The sequence below is a fragment of the Malaclemys terrapin genome, chromosome 2 (assembly GCF_027887155.1).
Source record: "Malaclemys terrapin pileata isolate rMalTer1 chromosome 2, rMalTer1.hap1, whole genome shotgun sequence".
Classification (NCBI taxonomy): domain Eukaryota; kingdom Metazoa; phylum Chordata; order Testudines; family Emydidae; genus Malaclemys; species Malaclemys terrapin.
The window spans coordinates 45,107,740-45,133,090 of NC_071506.1; the positions used below are offsets into that span (position 1 = coordinate 45,107,740).

The window sequence follows — 25,351 nt, forward strand, 5'->3', positions numbered from 1 at the left end:
TACCCGCCTTTTCTGTGCTTTTGATATTCGAGGTTGCTGCATCTGTTGCTCTCTTTCCTCAAGCTGAAAACTTGCAATACTATCAGCCACAGAATCTACCTAGAAAGAAACAAAATTTTTTAACATTTTAGTTAATCTGAGTGAGAATGGAGAATTACAACAGATTCTTGGAAATGTTTCTTAAATATGTTTCAATCAATATCAGGTTACACATTTTTGTTTAAATATTGAACAGTATTATCAACGTTTAAAATATTTTAATAGAAAATTTTTTAGCTTACTTTTATTTGTAGGTAGGCAGCCAATACTCTATCTTATTATCTATTAACTTATATTTACTCCCTGACCTAAACCCCCACCTTTTTTCTCCTTACTATCAGGAATCTTAAGCCAATTCACTTAAGAACACTTTGATTGAGAACAATATAACATAATGTGTACAGTGAAAATTACACTAAAGACAACCTCCAACAGTAGATTTTGTCTTAAGGCATAAATGGAGCCTTTACCTGATCTGCACACCTTAAAATTCAATATCATAAAACTTTAGAATTTGAGACAGTCAACATAATTAAATCTGTCAAATGTCACAAGGAAATAGGGTTACAAGTTATGCATCCAACTTTCCTGAATGTTAACCATGCGATCCAATAGTCTCTTAAGACTCTTGGATAAAATCTCATCATTAGGACATATTAGGCCAAATGGAACTGTAATGTTTTTGCCACACTTTGCAAGGTCCTCTGAACTGAGCTAATTCCCTGCATCTATTAAAAGGTGCAGGCTTTACCTTATCTCTACAGCCCTACCTCATTTACTGCACAATTGCTAAATTTCTCAGTATTGTATTCAGTGTTGTTGTAGCCACGTTGGTCCCAGGATATTAGAGAGATTAGGTGAGTGAGGTATTATGGGACCAGCTTCTGTCGATGAGAGAGACAAACTTTCAAGCTAAACAGAGCTCTTCCTCAGGTCTGGTCACAGCTAAATACAAGATGGAACAGACAGTTTGGCATAAGTAGTTAGCGTATATTCTAAGGGACCATTCATGGTGAAGTGGCCTGTAAACACCCTTGTAGTCATAGAACAAAAAAGGGGGGTTAGTGGGTTATAGATTGTTGTATTAAGCCATAAATTCAGTGTCTTTATTAAGATCATGATTTTTAGTGTCTAGCACAGGGGTCGGCAACCTATGGCATGCGTGCCAAACACGGCACGCGGGCCCATTCTGAGTGGCGCGCTGCCTGCCCTATGAGAGGAGGAGGAGGAGGAGGAGGGGCCAGAAAGCGCCACGCTGGGGGAAGAAGGGAGAGGAGGGAAGCTTGGCTGCCGCAGGACCAAGCTTCTGCCTCCTGCCCCTGCAGGGAAGAGAGGTGGGGGGGGGGTTCCGGCCCCCGCCCCACTCACCGCTCTCCCCTGCAGGGGCAGGAGGCAGAAGCTTGGTCCTGCGGCAGCCGAGCTTCCCTCCTCCCCGTTTCTTCCCACAACGTGGTGCATTCCGGCCCCTCCTCCTCTTCCCCCCTCTCCCTGCCGGCGACGGCCCTTGCGAGGGGGAGCGTGCTCGCTGCTCCGTAGAGGAGGCAGAGAGAGGTAGGGATGGGCCTTGGGGAAGGGGGTGGAACAGGCCATATCCCTCCCAGCCCCCTGCCATGAGCCGCTCGGGGCAGGGGGCTGGGAGCGCCCCCACAAGCCGAGCACCCCAGCCTTCTGCCCTGCACCCCCCCACACCCCAGCCCTCTGCCCTGACCTCCCCCCAACAACCAGCCTTCTGCCCTGCACCCCCACACACACCCCAGCCCTCTGTCCTGAACCCCCCACACACACCCAAGCCTTCTGCCCTGCACCTCCACACACACCCAACCTTCTGCCCTGCACCTCCACACACCCCCAGCCCTCTGCCCTCCACCTCCACACACACCCCAGCCCCCTGCCCTGCACCTCCCCCCAACACCCAGCTTTCTGCCCTGCACCCCCACAACTCCCAGCCCTCTGCCCTGACCTCGAGTCACCAACACCCAGCCTTCTGCCCTGCACCTCCACACACACCCCAGCCCTCTGCCCTGACCTCGAGTCGCCCCACTCAACCTGCTGCAGGCCTAGGTGAACAGAACCCCAGGCTGGAAGTGGGCTGAGCAGGCTGGCGGCGTAAGATCAGCATTTTAATTTAATTTTAAAGGAAGCTTCTTAAACATTTTGAAAACCTTGTTTACTTTACATACAACAATAGTTTAGTTATATAATATAGACTTATAGAGAGAGACCTTCTAAAAAAATGTTAACATGTATTACCGGCATGCAAAACCTTAAATTAAAGTGAATAAATGAAGACTCGGCACACCACTTCTGAAAGGTTGCCTACTCCTGGTCTAGCAATTTAAACTCCCAGGCTTGTCTTTTGAAAGTGTTGCGCAGGTTTTCTTTGAGGAGGAGAACGGATAGGTCAGATATTGAGTGATCGCTTTGTGAAAAGTGTTCATTCACAGGTGACAGGGTGTTTTTGTCTTATTTTACTGTGTGAGTTCATTTGAGAGCATAGTGACTGTCTGGTTTCATCCACATAGTTGTTACTGAAACATTTAGTGCACTGGTTGAGGTACACCATGTGTTGTGATAGGCATGTGTAGGATGCATAAATCTTGAAAGGTGTGCTGTGGGGTGGGGGGTGCTGATCATTGTAGCAATGGAGATACAGCTATACATCTGCAGGTTTTACATCTGTTGTTCTGGCAGTGTCTGGTGCCACTTTGAGTTGATGTGTCCTGGCCTGTGGGGAGCTTGCTTCTGATGATGAGCTTGGGTTTGAAGGCCAGAAGAGATTTCTTTCAGGATGGAGTGCCCATTGAGTATGGGTTGTAGTTGTTTGATACCCCATATGGGAGCCAGTGTGGGGTGGTAGGTGACACCTACCAGAGTGTGGTCAGGCGGGATTTTACTTCTGTATTGAATCTGGTTCTTTCGGGGTATTTGGTTGGCTCATTCCATGATGCGATTCACTTCTCTGGTGAAGTGTCCTTGTTTGGTAAAGGCGGTTTTGAGTATATTAAGTTATATATCCCAGACCGTTTCCTCAGAGTATATTCCGTCGTATCGGAGTGCCTGGGCTGTAGGTAACAAATTTCTTGGCGTGTTTAGGGTGGGGTTACTGGATCTATGAAGGTAGGTGTGGTGATCCGTGGGTTTTTTGTATATAGTTTTTTGTATGATTCTGTTGTTGAAGTTGATTGTGGTGTCCAGGAAGTTGATGCTAATGTGGAAGTGTTCCAGAGAGAGTTTAATGGATGGGTGGTGGAAATCTATGGGGGAGTTTAAGTTGTCTCTTCAGAAGATGAAAATATCATCAATGTATCTCAGGTATATCATTGGTTTCATTGTGCATTTGTCAAATGATATACCCGAGACACATCAATATTTTCATCAGGTCATAACTTTGGCAACTCAAAACCAATTTAACTGGAATTCTCAGAGACAGTCACTTGTCAATAAGGACTATTTCCTTAACAAATGATCACAAGAATTTTTCACTCTTCTCATACTCTCAAACAGCTGAAAATGTTTTTTCTCAAGCTTTTCAAATCTGCAATCAGAAAATACTTAGCCTAGAAAATTTCAGCCAAATATATAAAGTTTCAGAAAGTTATAAGAGACTGAAAAAGGTAGGCTGGAATGGAAATGCTAAGGAAAATTTACTACAGTAATATGTATAGTTACCTACTAGTTGCATTCCCCTAATTTAGGGACAGAAAGTCTACAAACAAGCTTACTCATACATATGACCTTTACATTCGAAAGTAGTTCTTTTTCAGTCAGTGGATTTCCAATATTGGATATGTAACACTGTCTGGAGTGGCCCACAACCGTGAGTGCCAACCTCAGGGTAGACTGTCAGAAAACTGGGCAGGCACCCCAAACTGATGATATGTTCTATAATTAGATTTTACCAACCCTAAAAAAATGTTAACTCCTGGATCACTATAACAATCTTAATCATGGAGTCACAGGCAGTTCCCTTAGACTCTCCAGCCTATCTTGCCACCAGGCGAGCTGGGATTAGTGATAAATGGCCACTTATACCAAAAAAAAAAAAAAAAAAAATCACAAAATATTCAGGTTGCATCCAGTCCCAAGAGACCAGTCACTTACATCAGATCAATTGATACCCTAGATGAGTGGTTTTCAACCTGCAGTCCACAGACTACCTCTAGGATTTCCAAAAGGGTCCGCACCACCATTTGAAATTTTTTAAGGATCCACAAATGAAAAAAGGTTGTAAACCACTGCCCTTAGATCCTACACTAAAGACAACACCTGTAGCCAATCTTGTAATAAGCTCTAAAGATTTATTAGCTAGGGGAAACAATATGAGAGTTATTTACAGGTTAAAGCAAGCAAGCATATACACACAAATTAGTTGTAATCTAAGTCTTAAGAGTGACAGATTGTAGTGATGTGTCAATTCAAAATGTCTTTCGGGGTAGACCCAGGGATAACCCCAAACTGCTTTAGTTTAATGTCTCTGGCCCTGTGAGAGTTCAAACAGCAAGAGATGAAAAATCTTCAGCCTTGTCTACACTACGAAGTTTTCTCAGCAAAAGTTATGCCACTTTAAATTAAAATCACTGTTGCACGTCCACACTAGCTCTGTGTTGGTAGAGTGCATCCACACTAACAGCTCTTGCATCGACACAGAGAGCAGTGCACTGTGGTAGCTTTCCCACCGTGCAACTGGCCGCAGGGTGCTTTGGGAAGGGTTTGCAATGCCTCACGGGGCAGGTACAGCATCACACGATGCAGGTTTCTCAATCCCATTGTTCCAGGGGCATCCTAGAGAGTGTCAGCTGTTTTTTCAACTGAAGTGTGTGTGGGGGGGGGGAGGAGAGTGGTGTGTCTGGGGCGGGGGAGACAGCAGGCTGACTGACCTATCCTTAGGCAGCGGGAGGGGGACACCTCCTCCCCCCTGTCCCCCCTGTCCCCCCGCCATCAGCCTCCAACTCAGACATGCCAAACCCACAGAAAAAAACCCACAGATATTGGGCTTGTTTTTGGCTTAATTGGTTTGCAAGTTGCTTACTGGCTAGTTTTTGGCTTGTAGCTTGTTGCTTTTTTTTTTGATCGGTTCCCGGCAAGCAGGGGGCTAGCGGGGAGAAAGAGTCAGGGGTACAAAGGGGGCCCACCACAGTCCCAGACTGCATGCTGGGGGAATCTAGCTACCTAGAGTGTTGCGGTTCTTAGGGATTGGCTTGTTTTGAAATGGGATTAGCTTGATATTTGGCTGTGTGTGAAAGTCAGGGTGCTTATTTACCCCGTGAAGGTTGGCAAGTGTGCATCCAGCTCTGCTCGACAGATTCCCTCCGAGTTCTCCCACAGCCTCCTCAGTTGCCGGGAGCAGCTCTGTAAGCTCTCAGTGCTGAGGAATGTCAAAGCAGCAGTCACCACCCCCCACACACACACTCCCCGCAGCAGCAGTCTGTCTGCTCATGTTCCTAGTGAAGGGCAGAACAGGAGCATTCCACATCAATGATTTGCTCTTTGTTCCCCAAAAGGGGCATACTCATCTATAAGATACTTCCCGGAGCTTTGAAAGGGGGGGGGAAGGTGTGCATGCCCGCAGGGCAGCAGAGATCAAAACAGTGAGCCGAGCAGTCACGGCACGCATTGTGGGATACTGGTGGAAGCCAGTTATGTTGACAAAACCAACAGCAGCGTCTACACTGATGCTTTTTCGCTTTAATTTTGCCACAAAAACTTTATGCCTCTCGTTAAGGTGGTTTTGTTTTGTCAGCAAAACAGCGGAGTTTTGCCACCAAAAGTAGTTTTGTAGTGCATACACCTCCCGTTTTGTCAGCAAAAGGCAGCTTTTGATGACAAAACTATATAGTGTAGACAATGCCTTTATGTCCACTACTTTTATTTCCCTCTTCTGGCATTCAAAATATGGGATAAGGCCTTCTACACATTCTTATCCATGAGTGGATGGAGCAATTAACAAGTCTTTTATCTTACACTTAATTTTTGATAGTCCTCCTGGTGGGGGGGGGGGGGGGGGGGATGATTCCCATGCATGGGTTCACAAATTCAGAGCAAACATTTTCAAAGTCATAAAGCAAAACTTACATATTTCCTTATAGCATGGAATACAGTCATTACAAGTGAGATTAATGCATGCAGCAAATAACAAGCATTTCATTGAGTCTAAACACTAAATACATTCTTATCAGACTAATACTTGTTTTGAACAAAACTAACATACAGGTGAGCTGGTTCGGTTTAGCTAACGACTTACAGCCTTGGCCAGAGCTGGCACTTGAATTACCAGCATCACAGCACCCATAGAGACTGTAAGCTCCTCAGTGCAGGGACTTTGTTTTTCTACTTGATTATAAAGTGTCACACACTTTTGTAATTATTTACAGAGCACAAAAGAGTGTTTAATTTTAGCAAGATTGTCATACAGGTCCACATTTTTCACAAAATATGTAATTATTTTTGAAAGTAAGAAATATACCAGCAGAAGTATACCACCAGGTTGTAAAGATTATGTGACTGCAAATGTAACTGTTTTAATAGCAGAAAGGAAGTGTTTAAATAGACACAAGTAAAGGTCATAAAATGGAAAAACTGATAGGATTACTCCTGGGGGAATTCTGCACCACTGTGCATGTGTAGAATTCATGTCCCACGCAGATTTTTTTTCTCCGCAGAAAATACATTCTGCCAGAGAAGTCGTGCAGTTACACCTTTTGCCCACCAGGGACTGCTGTGTACCAAAACAGAGGGTAGCTGCTCCCAGGTGGGAGAAGCCTGGTACAGGTAGGGCGGAGAAGAAGCTGAGTTCCTCACAGCACCCTGCCCGTGGGGCCAGGTCAGGAGGCTTGGGATATTGGAGGGATGGACAGAGTGGGGCACGTGGGAAGTCACAGACTGAGTTTCAGAAGGGCTAGTGGGTAGGGACAGAGTGGGTCCAGGGCTAAATGAGAGTGGGGGTGCAGGGACACATGGGAATGGGGGAGGGGGTGATGGGACAGATGGGGATGCACAGGTACACATGGGGGTGCAAGGGCATATGTGTCTGTCTGTCTGAATGAATGGGGCTGAAGTCAGTGTGGGAGAGGCTCCCTAACAATCCCTCACACACACACACACACACACCCCAAACTTATCCCACCCATACCCAACAACCCTCCAGGTTCACTCCCAGGCTTCTTCCCAGCAATTACTTCCCTCTCCCTCAGCTCCTCCACTACCCCTGACGACCCCAAGCCTTTGCACTGCTTCTGAGAGGTGTAAGAAACCTGTGTCTGTATTGTAGTTTAAATGAATTACTCAAAGTTCAATATTAATATGTCTACTAAGGAATCTATTGGTCAAAAAACATTTCCTGAATTTTTTTTTTTTTGTCGTCTATATTGTTACAGACATACTTGCTGACAGGTATTTTGAAATAACTTACCAAAATAATTGAAACGGGCATGATTATTGTGTGTTATTTTGACAGATAAAATATGAAGAATTTTGCAGAATTTTAAAACATTGTGTGCAGAATTTCCATGTTTTTGCTACAGAACATATAGGATGGGGTGGGCAAACTTTTTGGCCCCAGGGCCACATCTGGGTATGGAAATTGTATGGCGGGCCATAAATGCTCATGAAATTCGGGGTTGGTGTGTGGGCTCTGGCTGGGGATGCGGGCTGTGGAATGGGGCCAGAAACCAGGAGTTCAGGGTGCGGGACCGGGCTCTGGGCTGGAGGTTGGTGTGTGGGGGCGTGAGGGCTCCAGTCGGGAGTGTGGGCTCTGGGATGGGGCTGGGGATTAGGGGTTAGGGGTGCAGGGGGGTATTCCCAACTGAGACTGAGGGGTTTGGAGGGCGGGAGGGGAATCAGGGCTGAGGCAGGGGGTTGGGGCACAGGAGGGGGTCAGGAGTGCAGGCTCCTGGCGGCACTTGCCTCAAGCAGCTCCCGGAAGCAGTGCCATGTCCCCCATCCAGCTCCTATGCGGCAAGGTGGCTCTACGTGCTGCCCCGTCTGCAGGGGTCACCCCTACAGCTCCCATTGGCCGCGGTTCCCAGCCAATGGGAGCTGCGGGCATGACACTTGGGACGGGGGCAGCATGGAGCAGTGTAGGAGACAGATGGGGGGACATGTCGCTGCTTCCGGGAGCTGCATGGAGCCACGGCATACATGGAGTGGGGTAAGCCCACAATCCCACTCCCTGGCTGGAGCATCAGAGCGGGGCAAGCCCCGGACCCTGCTCCCTGGCGGGAGCGCAAATGCCAGATTAAGATGTCTGAAGGGCTGGATGCAGCCCCCGAGCCGTAGTTTGCCCACCCCTGATATAGGAAGTACTCAGAGTTCAGGCACAAATTCTTGACAGGAATCACAATACAAGAATCACACCACTGAACCTCTCATAAAAGCAGCATCAATAACTGACACACAACTAGATTAGATACTTAGCATGAAAACATACTATGGGAGCTAAAAGTTACATTTTTGTAAAATGCAAAGACAGACAAGAATGAGCTGCTAACACTCTTAATTGGACATATGATTTTGCTCTTAAAACTCTCTCAAAAAATAATTTGTTGATATGCTTTATTCTATAGTGCTCATTACCCTCAGTATCTGAACACCACACAAGATTTATTATCACCATGATCTTGAGAAAGAGACAGAGAGAGAGGACTGGGTTCAGGCCTGAAATCTATTAATCTGTGAATAAACTTTTTAATAATTCTAGCCTCAGTTACACATACACACACATTTTATATATATATATATATATATATATATATATATATATATATATATATATATATATATATATATATATATATATATATATATATATATATATATATATATATATACACACACACACACACACACAATTTCAATGAAAGCTGATTGAGGTTAATATTTGCCCCCAAGACCTTACACATAAGGCTAAAAATGACTGGTACCTTATTCTGCTCGGGTAAAGTTTCCTTTAGCTGCTTCAGTTCTTCCTTGTGCTTCTGTTCCATTTCTGCCTCCAGTTTGGCAACATCATCAATCAACTGTTTTCTTCTCTTTTTGTCATTCTTAGGAACAGCATTTTTCATACCTTGAATTTTGGCTGTAGGAACATCCAGTAGAATGATCAATGGTTTACCTCTAATAAATGAAATATGCTAAATTTATTGGTGCAAATGTGATAAAGATTTTGACATACCAGTATGTCATAAGTTATGCTAGGCAGTCTCAGAACCGGTTTACTACATCTTAAAACAGCTATACTTTCTGAAAGATACAGTTATCAAACCCCGGGAAGCAAGAAAATATTCCAGCCACATCATTATTAAAGTATTTGCTACCTGTTAATCTTATAAATACTATGGAACATAGCCTTCTCAAAATTATACGGGACTAAAATTTTCCATACTTTGCCTCAGCAAACTGTTTATTTTGAAAAGCTAGCGAAAAGTCTGTTGAAATTTGTCTGCATAACTCAAATGTCTGGAACCAGAAACTCTGAATTTGGCTTGTTTTACAATTTCTATTGAAGAAGATAAATATTCAAGACTTATGAAAGTTAGTTCAGTATTTTTAAGATAATGAACTATGGCTCCGATTCTGAAAATACAGACCATTCAACATCACACATCTGAGAAGCCCCATTGAATGCAATCAGAACTTGAACATATTTTATGTTTGCAGGATTGGGGTCTACACCCTGCATTCCAATACCCCCATACTTCAAGGATGCGCAAAATAAAAATTATGCAAATAGATTCAGAGCACTATAAGGAGTGTGGCTGAGGTTTTGATTTGAACAAATCTTGGAGTTTTGAAATCTAGATGTGAATCCTACTATCTGAGCCACTCTATAATTAAATGGAAATCAACTTAGAAAAATCACACATCTGTGATTTGTTTTAATCTACCTACTATAGTTATAAATGACTATAAATGAACAGTTTGTGTTTGTTTGTGTTTGATTTTAAGTACTGACTCTGGTCCTTTGACAGTACTTTGTGTAAGGTCAGCTAACTAGTTAGTTTCCTCTTTGGTTTGGGTGGTATTTCACACAATATGATATGACTGTAAAAACCACTGGCAGATGTAGTACCCCATAATACTTAACTCTTTTTAAATTAACTAGCTTTGCGGGGATAAGATTTTAAGATTGGCATGTTTGCAAGTGGACATTAGAACTATTTTTTGCAACTCCCTTTACCCTAGCCTAGAATAACATAGAAGACCAGACATCTTCAGTTTCTCTCTCTTTTTTTTTTTTAATTAAAAACAGAAATGAAGTGCAAAAAACTAATGTTAGTGCAACATGATAGCTGTGAAGTTATGGGTGCATGAGAAATTAGGACATAAAGACGGTTAAGAGTCTCAGTCCTACAGTTACATCAACAGGCGTGCAATGGTCTGATTGCAAGAGAGAGACTAACGCTTGGAACACAATGTTAATTTGAACGAGCTCTGGTCAAGCGTAGGTAGTCTCTTGGTCTATCCAAGGCTGTGATCAAGTGTCTTGATGTTTTTGGTCTTTTGGCCTCGAGATGAAAACCTTGTCTTTGCTTCTGGGACCTTGAAGTGAAAAAATTTCCTATCTCTAAGAAGACCCTCAGTGTTTACAGGACATCACAGATGAGCAGCATCTATGGGAAAAGCAGAGCCACCTTGAAGAAAACCCATGAAGATGCTGCTACAGGGAGGTCTTGCACCTCGAGGATGGCCTTCCAGGACATCACAGCCAGGACAAACAAACATCTCGCCTGCTCCTCAGGAGAAGGATGCTAGAAGGAAAACTTCTCCCACCTCCTCCACTGCCCAGGATCCTGATGCTGGTCGTTGTTCTGCTGTGCTGGAAGGTACCCCAACCGGTGAGACCAACCTCTCCTCAGAAACCACCAGCGTGACTAAACATCTCACTAGATGCCTGCCCAGCCAAACCTCTCCATGCTACTCTCACAGAGGAACGAGAACCATGTAGCGAATCTGCTGATACGACTGAAGCCTACCCAACAGAGGGAGAAGAAAAGGAGAATAATTGCATCTATCACCAGTATCCCCTCCCTATGGACACACTCCTCTGCCCCTTCTGCTATCCTCGATTCCAGTACAGTGGCAGTCTCAGCAGACACCTCAAGAGAATCCATAGCAAGCGGATCGCCTTTCAATGTGCTCTCTGTGACCTGCCTTTCGAGACGCAGAAGAAACGCAAGTCTCATCAAGTCACCTGCAAAGGACATCTCGAACTGGAAGAGTCCAACTCTACAGTCTATGTGGCCGCCACTCCATCTCTGTTCCGAAAGCAGAAACACCACATGCTCCAGCTCCGGCTTCCGAATACTGCATCCCAACCAACTCCCCCAGAGCCACAGCATAAAAAGGTGGTCCAACCATCTACTGAGGGAAGGACTACCCCTGCTTCGGGGACCACTGAACTGGATACTACCATTGAAAGAGTAAGTGCTTTCTCAGAAATCCCTAAGCAGGACCCCGCCAAGAGGAGGATTGGTGCTCCCTCCAGTTTATGCAAGGCAAATCCATCTCCAGATGGCTTAGTGCTTCCTCACAGCATGTCCAACACAACGTAGTCCTCAGAAGGGTCAGTACCCCCCAACAAGTAATATCACAGGATCCTGTCGTTGGAAGAGCTAGCACTACCTCACAGGCCACCCAGTGAGACCCAGCGAGTGGAGAAGCTATCTCCACTGCTCGGACCATGCAACAGGATCCCACCCCTAGGTGGACCAGCACGACCTCCAAGACCACCCAATGGGACCTTGCCCCCAGAAGGTCTCACACTGCATCAAAGACAACCCCCCAGACAGAACTCATCCACAGAAGGATCAGCATTGCTCTGGAAACTCCCAAGCAAGATTGCATCCCTGAAAGGGCCAGTACCGCTGCCTCTAAAACGGTCCTTCCTAAAAGGACCAATGCTGCCCTCAAATCCATAAGGGAAGACACTGCCCTCGTTCCAGAAGATCCAGCCAGAGTTCTCAACACCGGGAGGGAAAAAGGCAACAGGCTAATCCCACAGCAGTTTTCCAGCCTGAGTCTGCGGAGATTGAGCAGCCGGAAGAACAGAAGCCTACAGTGATGGCCACCACACCATGGCAAGCTGCTTGGATAGAGAAGTTGGCAAGGACAGCCTCCTTCGAGGACTTTGACCTCCTTATAGACAGACTCACTAAAGATCTGTCTGCAGAAATCGTATCTGAGAGGAAGGGAACTCAGGAGAACACACCAACTGCGCACAGAGCTCCTGCATCCAGACAGAACCACACATCATGAGGGAAGCCAGGAGAAGGAACATCAGTCGCCGCTACTACCCAACAGCAGCATCCAGGATCCAGACACTCTACCAATCAAACTGCTCTAAAGCTATGAGATAGATCCTCGACGGGCCCTCATCCTACTGCGCAATCCCATCCGAGAGACTATTCTCATACTTCAAGGTGGTGTTTGATCATGTAGCTCAGAACAACACACAGCATCCAGTGTGCCTTCATCCTCTACCCCAGGTTGACTATGCAGAGGACCTGGAACAAGACTTTACATCATGGGAAGTAGAGGCCAGACTTACAAAGACTAAAAACACAGCCCCAGAAAAAGTTGGCATTCGCTACAACTTCCTGAAAAAATTAGACCCCAGTTGCCTGGTACTAACTGCCATTTTCAACAAATGCAAACAGTTCTGCCACACTCCCAGCTCCTGGAAGAAATCTATGATGGTGCTCGTCTACAAGAAAGGTAGCAAGGTGATCCCAACAACTGGAGACCCATCTCTCTCTGTTCCACCATGTACAAACTGTATGTCAGCTGCCTCACAGCTAGGATCACAGATTGGATGGTGAATGGAAGAGTCATCAGCTCCATCCAGAAAGGCTTCATGTCACGCGAAGGCTGCTATGAACACAACTTTGTCCTTCAGACTGTCATCCACATGGCCAGGTGGGCACGGAGGCAATGTGCCATAGCATGACTCGACCTGGCTAATGCTTTTGAATCGATGCCCCACTAGCACATTTTCTAGACATGAGAGTGTTCGGGATGCCTGAAAACTTTCTCCAACTGGTCCGGGAACTGTATGAAGGCTGCACCACCACCATCCGCTCCATGGAAGGAGAGACGCCCAAAATTCCTATCTGTAGCAGCGTGAAGCAGGGCTGACCCCTGAGCCCCACCATTTTCAACTTAGCCATGGAGGCGCTCATTTGGGCGATCTCCAGTGGTCTAGGCAGTTTTGATCTATACAATAACAGAGCGAATATCCTGGCTGATGCATATGATCTGGTCCTGATTGCAGACAACCCCGAGAGTCTCCAACAAATGCTTGACATCACCAGCCAGGCTGCCAACTTAATGGGACTCCGCTTCAATGCCAGGAAGTGTGCATTCCTGCATATTGATGGCAGTAGAAGGGATTCAGTCCAGGATACATCTTTTCAGATCCAGGGTGAACCCATGATCTTCCTCGAGGATGGGCAGGCATACCAACATATTGGCACACCGACGGGTTTCCACATCCAGGAGACACCTGAGGATACCATCGCAGAAATCCTACGAGATGAGGCCAGGATCGACTCCTCCCTACTGGCACCATGGAAGAAGATCAACGCCTTGAACACCTTCCTAATTCCCCGTATCTCATTCATCCTGAGGGGATCTGCCGTGGCGAAGGTACCTCTGAACAAGGAAGACAACACCAACCAGCAGCTGGTGAAGTGATGTTTCTTCCCCAGAGGGCCAGCAATGAACTGGTGTACATCTTGCACAGACAGGGCGATGCCAAATCCCTCTAATTGGTGATCTGTGCAACACTGCCGTGACCACTCACGCCTTCCACCTTTCGGCGTGCCCGGATGCCACGGTGAGGAACATCACGGAGAGTGCTCTGCAGGATGCCATCAAGAAGTGAATCGCCAGGACCCCCTCCAACCAAGATCTCGCCACCTACCTGAGCGGCTCACTGGAAAGTGAATTTGGAAGAGACAGGGGAGACTTAGCTTCGCTCTGGACTTGTGCCCGTAATGCTATGCGATGACTGAAGAAGCGTATCGGCTACCACTGGACGTCAGTGCGAGGAACGCCAGGAGCTGGGAGTTCTGGTGCCACAGGTGAAGAATACAGATCACACAATCATCACTCTGAGAGCTAGAATCATGCTGGAGAGGACCCTGAAGGATGCCATCCGCTGCCAACATATGGAAAACCAGAAACGGAAGCCAGACCAGGGCAAGGCGTTCGAGGTGATGTGCAAGTGGGACGCCAGGGGAAGCTTCATCCGATTTGCCGACTGGAAGTTCATCCACAGGGCCCAGCTCAGCTGCATCCCACTGAACGGAGCCATCCGCCATGGGAATCAGGACAAGCGATGCAGGAAGTACGGCTATGCCAACGAAACGCTACCAAACGCCCTGTGTAGCTGCAGGCCCCATTCAAGAGCTTGGCAGCTGCGACACAATGCCATCCAAGATCGCCTGGTCAAAGTCATCCCGCCACCCCTGGGGAAGGTTGCCGTAAACTCCACCAACCCCAGAACCGACAGCCAACTGCGACCGAACAGTGTCATCACCAACGAGGACCAGAAGAATATCATCACGGTGGATGTCACAGTGCCGTTTGAGAACAGGACCCCAGCCTTCCACGATGCTCAAGCTCAAAAGGTAGAGAAATATGCCCCTCTGGCCGAAACCCTGAGAGCTAAGGGTTACCAGGTCCAGACACGCACTGATTGGCGGAGCCCTAGGCGCATGGGACCCCAGTAACGAGCGAGTGCTGAGAGAATGCAGAATCAGCCAACGCTACGCTCAGCTGATGCGATAACTCATGGTGTTGGACACCATCAGGTGGTCGAGGGACATCTACATAGAACACATCACCAGAGATCGGCAATACCAGGAGCGATGAGCTAGAGTGCTGATAAGAAGCACAGTCAGGAAAGTAACAAATACTTTCCTCATGGATTGTATTTTCTGAATGGATAACCAATCTAATTCTCAATTACTGAGGGATAATCTCCACTTATTGATATATTCTGCTTTCCACAACCAAATCTCTGTACAACTTTTCATGAGTGATGTACCCGAGTATTCAGATTCCAATATCTAAACTGTATTGTTAAATCTATTCACCTAAATTTGGGTTAATGCTGATTATGTACTCTATGTATCACATGACTTAAAAACAAACTTTGTATTTGTGGATAATCTAAGCACTATACCCAGACGTACAGACACTCTTTTCTCAACCTATGTATTATATAATTTTTTAACAGTAGCTTTAACAAAATGTTCTTTCCTATCTCTGAAGTTTTCTTTCTGAAACTGAAATGTAAACTAATAACTGTTCATTTATGGTATTTTGTAGTGAACTACTGCATTATAAACCTCAACTTCTGGAATTCTCACCTTGTAGGCTTCATTGTTCATAACTGCACCATGGTAGTTTTTGTACCTTATATTCAAGTTAAGTGTGGTCCATAATGCAATAAAAAGCTACACAGAGATATGGACTGGGAGACAAATTCCTGGGCCCTAACCCTGCCTCTCAAAATGATTCACCAAGTGGGGAAATCACTTCACCACTCTGCTTCCCTTTCTTCATCTGTAAGGGTACCTCTATACTTACTTCCTGGTCCGGATGTAAGCGATCGATCTTCTGGAATCGATTTATCGCGTCTTGTCTAGACGCGAAAAATCGATCCCGGAAGTGCTCGCTGTCGACGCCGGTACTCCAGCTCAGCGAGAGGAGTACGCGGCATCAATGGGGGAGCCTGCCTGCCGCGTCTGGACCTGCGGTAAGTTCGGACTAAGGTACTTCGAATTCAGTTATGTTATTAGCGTAGCTGAATTTGCATACCTTAGTCCGAAGTGGGGGGTTAGTGTGGACCAGGTGTAAGAAGAGAATTATTTCCTACTTCTCAGCAGGGTCTTAAGGTTTACATAACACCCATGAATTGCTTTGAAGTGCGACTTACATGCCGCACTGCTTTCTGCAGCGAAAGCTGGCTCTGGCCAGCAGCACTATATGAAATGGCACAGACTAGGGCAGTGGCTCTCAAACTTTTTTACTGGTGACCCTTTTCACATAGCAAACCTCTGAGTGCAACCCCCAATACATTAAAAACACTTTTTAATATATTTAACACCATTATAAATGCTGGCGGCAAAGCAGGGTTTGGGATGGAGGTTGACAGCTCACCCCCCAACGCTGAATAACCTCACGACCCCCTGAGCGATCCCGACCCCTGGTTTGAGAACCACTAGTCTAGGGTCCCAGCACAGACGTGGTGCCCACCACCCTTCCGAGGCCAGACCATACGCTCTCAACTGCCCGCTCTGACTTCATGTCCGACACACACCCCTCTGCCCCTCCCCCCAGCTCCCACCATCCCCTTCTGCTGCCCCTGACCCAACACCCAGCACGCACCCCTCCACGACCCCCACACTCTGCATCCACCCTTCCATCCCACCCGAACCCTGGGCCCTCTCTGTCCCACGCTCACATAGGCACCGCACAGGCACCCCTGCCACACTGCGTTCCCATGCCCCGCATGGGCACCCCTGCCCCACACCCACACCCCGCACACGCACCCCTGCCTCGCAGCGCTCCCACGCCCCGCACACACACCCCTGCCTCGCAGCGCTCCCACACCCCGCACACGCACCCCTGCCTCGCAGCGCTCCCACGCCCCGCACACGCACCCCTGCTCTTGGACCCTCCCTCGCCTCAAGCCTCAAGCCCCGCGCCCGCCCAAACCCCACGGCCGCTCCTCACCCTGCAGCTCCCGTTTCTCCCTGCGCTGACTCCTCACGAGCAGCTCGAAGTCGTCCGCCGCCGACTCCTCCCGCCCGGGCTCCTCCATGACCCCGAGGCTCAAGCCGGGCGGTGGCCCCGCACCCGACTTGAGAGGGAGACGCCGCGCGCACGCAGTCGGGAGAGCGCGCGCCCCTCATGCGTCCGGCCGCTGCCCGTGGGAGGCGCGCCCGGAAGAGCCAGAGGTAGGGATCGTTCCCAGGCGGTCCTAGCGCCGCCCCATGTCGGGGTGCCGTTTAGCGATGGTACATTGGGCCCTGGGGGCTGCTCTATCGGCCTCCCGCCGCGCAGGGCGCCCGGGTGTTATTCGCTGGGTCTGCCCGGGCACGGAGCCTGGGGTCGGTCGCTCAGAGCGGGGGAGACCCGACCCGACCCGCCACTGTTTGACAGGCCAGTGAGACTAGTTCGGGTTTGTTGTGTGTCCGCCCCTCCGCTGACATCGGGGGTGAAACACATCATCATCAACGCCCCTAGCAAACGCTGGGAAGTGTCAGAGCCACGATTTTTTATTTTTATGGCCCAAATGTCTGTTCGCCAGAAAGGGCCGTTTTTCTCTGGAGGAAAAACCAAATAAAATAAAATAAAAAGAACCCCAAACCCTTCGTTTTGTTTGTGACAGTTCAACCAGTTCTAGAGAAGTGGGTCTCAGCCAGGGCTGTGGGGGGACCGTGAGCAGGCTTCATGGGGTCTGCCAGAATAAACCAGGGAGCAGAGCCAGCATTCGACTCGTTGGGGCCCCAGGCAGAAAGCCCAAGCCTCGGGCCCCAGGCCTGAAGCCACAGCCTGAGCAGCAAGGCCCCAGGCAATTTCCCTGCTTGCTACCCCAGGCCTGGCTTTTAATCTGCTGGCTATACAGAAGTTGTTGCAGCACAGGTTGGTGGTGACGTTTTTAATAGCATGTTGGGTGGGGCTCAGAAAGAAAAAGGTTGAGAACCCCTGTTCTAGAATAAATCAACAGCATCATTTGTTAACTTCCTTGCTCAGTCCACTTATGTCCATGGGCGTGTCTTCAAGAGGGGGGGAAATTGTCTTTAACTTGAGTTAACCGACTGGAGGTAAAAGCCTAGTGAAGATAGGGTAGCTTGTAGTTTTCACACAGCTCAGAAGCAAGTAGTGAACCCACCAGGCTAACACATGTGAAAACTACAAACTGCCTTGTCTTTGCTAGGATTTTATTTCAAGTTAGCTAACTCGAGTTTGCTAACTCAATTTAAGAATACACCTTTTTTCCTAGTGAAGGCAAGGCCCAAGTGTCTTAAGTCCTCAGGTGGTGGGATATGGCACTTTATGTCATTCCAGAGCAGTTATGTGATCGTGTGATCTAAGTCTTTAGGATGAAGGCCCCATCATGCTAGTTTCTCAGTCTCTGTCCTGAAGAGAATGGAAACCCATTATTTATAGACATTCATTTGAATATAAGTGCACTGTGCAAACAAATTACTTGGTGCTGTCACCAAAACTCTTCTTTGGAATATCACCATAAATGGGCAGAATACGATCAGTGAATTTTGATATTTTAAAAACTGAAACTGTTTTCAAATTTGGCAAAGGTAGAAAAGGTTATTTCATACTTAACTATCATGGCAGTACTATAACCAATAAATCTCCTATGGGGTGAGCGAAAATGTATAATGCAAACAAAATGACAAAAACCCTTAGAAAACATTAGTCCAGATCAGGGATCAGCCACCTTTCAGAAGTGGTGTGCCGAGTCTTCATTTATTCACTCTGATTTAAGGTTTTGCGTGCCAGTAATACATTTTAATGTTTATAGAAGGTCTCTTTCTATATGGCTAATATATATAACTAAACTATTGTTGTATGTAAAGTAAATAAGGTTTTTAAAATGTTTAAGACGCTTCATTTAAAATACAGAGCCCTCCAGAGGCCAGAAGCCAGGTAGTGTGAGTACCACTGAAAATCAGCTTGTGTGCCACCTTTGGCACTTGTGCCATAGGTTGCCTACCCCTAGTCCAGATCTTCTGATCCTCACATGGTAAAATATGCCTATATACCAGAGGCAGATTTCCAATTAGACACAGTAGGCACATAGGGGCGCTGATGTTCTAGGGGCACAAGCTGCCAAGCATGCAATTTTTAGCTGCTGGGAGTATTAGCAGTTGCGTGTTGCAGTATTTTGGGCTATTTTGCTGCCCCTGGCGGCAGTGATTCGTTCTCCGAAGGAAGGGAGCATCCTGATCTGTCCTGCCCCCTGCCTAGACGGCTCACTTTGTGCCCCCTCCCCTTAAGTCTGACGAAGTAGGTGTTCACCCATGAAAGCTTATGCTCCAATACATCTGTTTGTCTTAAAGGTGCCACAGGCCTGTCTGTTGCTCCCCTTAAGTGACGTTTCCAGCATGCACAGAATTCTTGAGGGAGGAAAGCAGATTTTTTTTCCCTGCTGAAAATGTGCTGCAGTTCCGCCTTTTGCCCACCGGAGGCCGCTGTGGTGCCAGAATAGCCTGAGCTGACTGCTCTGCAGAAAGAGCTAGCTGTGTCTAGAGCAGTGGTTCCTAAACTTTAACAACCTGCAAACCCCTGTCATGAATATCAAATCTCACGAACTCCCTCCTAAAAATGAATATTTACAGGGATTGTCTTGCTTATCTGAGCATAAATGATAGAAGCAGTGATCTTGGACATAATTTGGTTTTTTTATGACATGCTTATTGCACACTATTTTACGTTATTAATCATTACATTATTAATTTTATTACATTATGAAAACAGCAACTCTCTTCCAAGATTTCACTTTTGTAGCTCGTATCACCTCAATTAAGCCTCCTACATGTTTCATCAAGGAGTACCTGACATGAAACAGCATACATGTATTTACGAAGCCAACTCAATTAAAGAGGTCCTCCTACAAGCATTCAGGTCTTGAGCAATCCAGGCAAACACCACATGATTACAACAAAGCTTGAACTTGTCTGCCAGGAAGTCATGGTCACGAGGCTCGGGCTGCTGGCCCCTACACCCAGGTCCCTAGGGACAGCTCTGTCCGCCATTACAAAACTTTTTTCTGAGAACCCCAATACATTTCACAAACCCCCAAGGGTTCATGAACCCAAGTTTGGGAACCACTGGTGTAGAGGTACGTAAGGTGTAAATCTGGCCCTGCTAGATACATTAATTTCAATGGAGCTATGCCAATATATAACAGCTGCAAAGGTAGTCCAGTGTCTACAAATATTAAAGTACAAAATTATGAGGTTATGGACTCTACCACTGGGTAATTGACTATGAGATAGACTAAATGACTCATGACATAGGAGAGAACAATGTGAATATGTAGGTCCATGTAAGAAGCCTGTAGTTATGAGAACACAACATTAAAAATGTTTAGCATTTGGTCATTGCTTCTTCCTCCAACACAGCTCTTAGTCTAGGACTTATAACACTGCTCTACAGCCAAAATGCTTCTGAAATAAACATAGTCAAACTTTACTAATTCTGGGTCACTGAGAACGAAAATGATGCTTAAAACTGTTGATTGGCTCTAGTTTTCAAGATATGCTATTGGGTCAGTATATACGACCCTTGACTTGGGAATGGCGGAGGATAATTGAGTTATAAGGGGAAGAGATCTCAATTTAAACCAACAAATACATCTTTGACTGGATCTAAGAATAAATCTATGACTGGGTTTGGACAGTACTTGCTTTTTAGGCAAAACAATGAATGATGCAATCTGAAGCTGGTATTGCATCATACATGATATGAATTGCATCATGTTATTCCTAGAAGTCATGGATGATGCAATCATAACAAAGCTTACATCACTCTGCTGAACAAATTGCCCTATATCAGCTCTAGAAATCATACAGTGTCGTGTTCTCTTATTTGTCAGTGTTTGATTTTGCAAAGGGACTCATTTCTGTTTAGCCAAAGTGAGCAGAGATGCCTCGTACTTGTGTGAACAGTGCAGATAACTTCTGCTATGTTTGTGGTGAAGTGACTTTTGCATCACAAAAGCGCAGTATAACCACTATGGTTAAGAAAGCCTATCACCTTTATTTTGGCTGCAAAATTGGAGATCAGGACAAGAGATGGGCCCCACACATATGCTGCAACACTTGTACAACAAATCTTCACCAGTGGTTGAACAGGAAAAAGGAAATTATGCCTTTTGTAGTGCCAATGATTTGGAGAGAGCCAACAGATCATGCCAGCAATTGTTACTTCTGCATGGTGCCTCCAGTTGGGAAAGGTGTGTCAAAGAAGAAAAAGTGGACTGTGCATTATCCAAACATTCCATCAGCTATACGCCCAGTACCCCACGGAGAAGGACTGCCGGTTCCTGATGCACCAGAATCATTCTCACTTGAGTCAGATGAGGAAGAGGATGAAACTTCTGGTCCTGAACCATCAATGTCTCAGGACCCACGTTTTCTCCCATCCTCCTCCTCTGAACCACACCTCATAACACAAGGTGAACTGAATGACCTTGTCAGGGATTTGGAACTACCCAAGAGTAAGGCAGAGCTGTTGGGCTTCAGACTACAGCAGTGGAATCTCCTGGCAGGTGATGTTAGGGTTTCCATGTTCCGTGACTGTCAAAAGGATTTTGTCCCGTTCTTCTTCATGGAAGGTGATCTTGTAGCCTGCAACAACATCGATGGTGTGATGGCAGCCCTCAACATCGTTCATGATCCAGATGAGTGGAGACTGTTCATTGAAGACGAGTCTTAAAGCTGTTTTACTGCATAACGGCGATGTTTTGCCATCAATTACAGTTGGTCATGCAGTCCATATGAAGGAAACCTATGACAACATGAAACAACGTTTGAGGTGCATAAACTATGACCAACATCAGTGGCAGCTTTGTGGCGATTTGAAGGTTATTGCTCTCTTGCTTGGTCTGCAGACTGGATACACAAAGTACTGCTGTTTTCTCTGCAAATGGGATAGTCGTGCAAGAGATTCTCACTACATCAAGAAAGACTGGCCACTCCGACAGTCATTGGAGCCTGGGAGGAAAAGTGTTCAGCATCCACCACTTGTTGAATCAAGGAAGATTTTGTTACTACCCTTACACATCAAGCTGGGTCTGATGAAGAATTTTGTCAAGGCCATTGACAAAACACAAGCAGCTTTCAAGTACCTCCATGGAAAATTTCCAAGGTTAAGTGAAGCTAAGATAAAGGTAGGTGTCTTTGTTGGTCCTCAGATTCGTGAACTTCTTCGAGATGATGCATTTGACCATGCACTGTGTGGCAAGGAAAAGACGGCATGGAAAGCCTTCCAGTTAGTGGCAATAAATTTTCTCGGAAACAACAAGGCAGACAACTACAGGTTGTTGGTGGAAAACCTCCTCAAGGCATACAAAAGCCTTGATTGCAACATGTCACTAAAGATACATTTTTTGCACTCTCATCTAGATTTTTTTCCAACGAACTGCGGAGCAGTGAGCGACGAGCACGGCGAGCTATTTCACCAGGACATTGCAACAATGGAGAAACGCTATCCGGGCAAATGGAGCCCATCAATGCTTGCAGACTATTGCTGGACAGTGACAAGAGATGCTCCATTTAATGAAGACAAGAGACAAGCCAAGAAGCGCCGAGTAGACACTGAATAGGACTAAACTATGTACATAATATTTTTTTGCCTTTTGTTTCATAATAAATTTTATTTATAACACCCTTTTGTTGATTTTTAAAGTGTTACATAAACAGGACAGGTGAAATATTATCATGTAAAGCAACCATAAACACATGAAAAGACCTAGGTTTACAATTTTTTATTAAAACTCTACTATCTACACAATATTCATAGACATAAAATGTAAAAACTTAAATATCTTAGAAACAGTAGCCAGTTGTTTTAATTGTCATATTTGAATTCAGCACATCAAAATACATAATAAATAGCACATTTTATCTCTGAAATAGACGACTTCTCAAAAATTGTAGACCAGTGTAATTGAGCAGTTAGGCCAATATTTTCAAAAGTGACCATTTATTTTGAGTGCCTCAATATTTCAGTGCCCAACTTGAGAAATATTGGGCCCTTTGATGTTTATATTTAACAAATGTGGAAAGAAAGCTAATATTGTTTCAATATTTTAAAAGGATAAATGGGATAACTTGGGTAACAGGGAATCAGTTAGACTGACATTGTTCCTGGACAAAAATCAAGGATTTAGAAAAAAATACTAATTTTTTTTTTGGGGTGGGGGGGGTTCTTTGCCTTCTGGTTTCTGAGCCTTGAGGGGACATTTGAGTCACATTTTGTCATGTTTGGGTGACATTTCTCAACTGTAAAGGCTAGAAGCTTTAAAAATTTCTCACATAACCACTTGACTCCAGAAACTGAAGCTTTAAGAACCCCAATTATTGCGAGTCTCACAGTAAATTTGTGAAAGCTGGCAACACTAAGGTCATCTCAGTCTTCTGAAATCAATGCCTATGTTTTTTCTAGAGCACCCAAATCCGAGTTGTGGGTGGCTCTAAGGAAACTGTTAGCATGTGGAAAAAGCTTCCCCTTTAGGAGAAGCAGTGACAAGCTTTCTACCTTAATGATCAGTGCACATCTGTTTACATTTTTAAAAATATGTTCAAGGCTCAGAAACCAGAAGTCAAACAAAAAAATTGTTTTCTAAATCCTATGATTTTTAAGGTAGTCTTTTGCTTTTTTGGAGCATGATTTTGGTATTTTGGGATTGGCAATATTGTAAAAAAAATTCTCATTTAATTTTGTCACTGCAGCCCTTATCAAGATATTTGGCCCACAGTCCATCACTTATAGAAAATAGAATATCAGGGTTGGAAGGGACCTCAGGAGGTCATCTAGTCCAACCCCCTGCTCAAAGCAGGACCAATTCCCAACTAATTTCTCAGACCCCTGAGGCTGCCATAATTTCACTAGGATAAATTTTCCTCTGCTTTCCCCGAGTTAGGGGAGTGGCAAGCCATTCTATTATAAAGAAGCAGGTTGGAGCAGACATCTTTCCAGATTGCATGTGAGAGAATGGGAGCGAACCCTAAATACTCAATAAACTGCACTGAAATGTGCTGCAATTAACCCATTTGGGCATTACCTTGTTACTACAGTCCCCAGTCCAGAAATAATTATCACTCTGCAATTACTCCTGTCAGATAAGCACTTGGGAGCTGCGAGAGTTGAATTTTACTCAGATATACAACAGTTAAGGATCCCATCATTAACATAAAACCTAAATATAACTAAACATGTTAACACTGGGAACTTCAACATAGCTTATATCATACGCATGTAAAAGGATGGTTATATTTCATATTCTAGGTCACAATAGAAGGGATTATTCTCTTCATTTTGGGGGAGGCTGAAATTTTCATTTTAAAAATCTATTAGCATTTGGGGGGAAATGCTAGTAATTAAATCAATACATTTAAAAAGCTAAGACTACAAAAAGAGCATTTAAGCTAACCTTTACTACCAGGTTTATTGATTGGGAGAGCCAGCACCATATGCAGGGAAGTACAGATCTCTCCAGGCTGCTCAAGTACCCTCAGATGCACCAGTGCAGACCTCTCCGTTTAAAGGGATAGAATGTCCTATGAGATTGGCACTGTTTCCAGCACATAGCTGGGAAAAAAGCCCTATCGGCAGTAACTGTGCAGCTGTTAAGGCCCCAATTCTGCGAATGACCTCTGCACCCATGCTCAGGAAGAGAGCTGAAGAGTATGAACTCATTCAGAAGTAAGTTAATTCTTTACTATGTGTTACCATCTGTAACAGATAATAAAATGGAGACTGCTGGATAAGTTCCACAGCTTCAAGGTGCGAGTCTCTGATATGGAGAGAATGATGATTACAATCCTATTATCCTGGATTTACTCAAGGACAATCAGAAGGTGTTTCTCCAAAAAGTCAGTAAAATAGAGAAAGGGATTCTACTGAGGTGAAAATAACCTGAGATAAAGAGAGTCAGGTGAGGAGATATTGGGGAGTCAAAGATATACTGACTTGCTGTGATTTTATTAGCCTAAAGATTTGGGCTGTAGTCCACGAAAGCTTATGCTCTAATAAATTTGTTAGTCTCTAAGGTGCCACAAGTACTCCTGTTCTTCTTTTTGCGGATACAGACTAACACGGCTGTTACTCTGAAGTCTGTTTGAAGACTCACAAATGAAAGGAATCCATGCAGTCAGTTACTAGTAGAGGTGGTCCAGCTGTTCTAGAAATAAAAATAGGAATAAAACCTGTAGATGTTAGTGGGCGGTTGAAAATATTAGGTTTGATGGTGGAAGGATTTGAATCTTTTCATATTTTTAGAAAATTATTTGTTTAATAAAAAAGATTCATGATGGAGTTTCCCCATACAAAAAGGAATTCAATCAATATATAAAGTGTTTGTCATTTGTACTGTACCAGATTATTGACAAAAAAAGAAACCTTATCCATGTGTTGGATGTGGTAAGGGGAAGAAAGAGCAGCAGATTTAAGGCTGTAGGCTCCCGGTGGCCCCGCCCCACCCCCCTGCTCCAGCTTACCTCTGCCTCTGCTTCCTCCACGACCGCCGTCCAGATCTGAGTATGGGCATGGAGTC

General features: G+C 45.4%; 1 protein-coding gene across 1 annotated transcript in view; it reads right to left on the reverse strand.

Annotated features, from left to right (window-relative positions):
- The window catches only part of OTUD6B (OTU deubiquitinase 6B), a 31,644-nt gene extending 14,703 nt beyond the window's left edge, over positions 1 to 16,941 (reverse strand). Inside the window, exons 1-3 of the mRNA XM_054018012.1 lie at positions 16,780 to 16,941; positions 8,958 to 9,112; positions 4 to 99 (exon numbers count right to left, since the gene is read on the reverse strand). Coding sequence (XP_053873987.1) covers positions 4 to 99; positions 8,958 to 9,112; positions 16,780 to 16,867 — 339 coding nt within the window. The 5' untranslated portion in view covers positions 16,868 to 16,941. The remainder of the gene's footprint in view (positions 1 to 3; positions 100 to 8,957; positions 9,113 to 16,779) is intronic.
- Between the last annotated feature and the right edge of the window lie 8,410 nt (positions 16,942 to 25,351).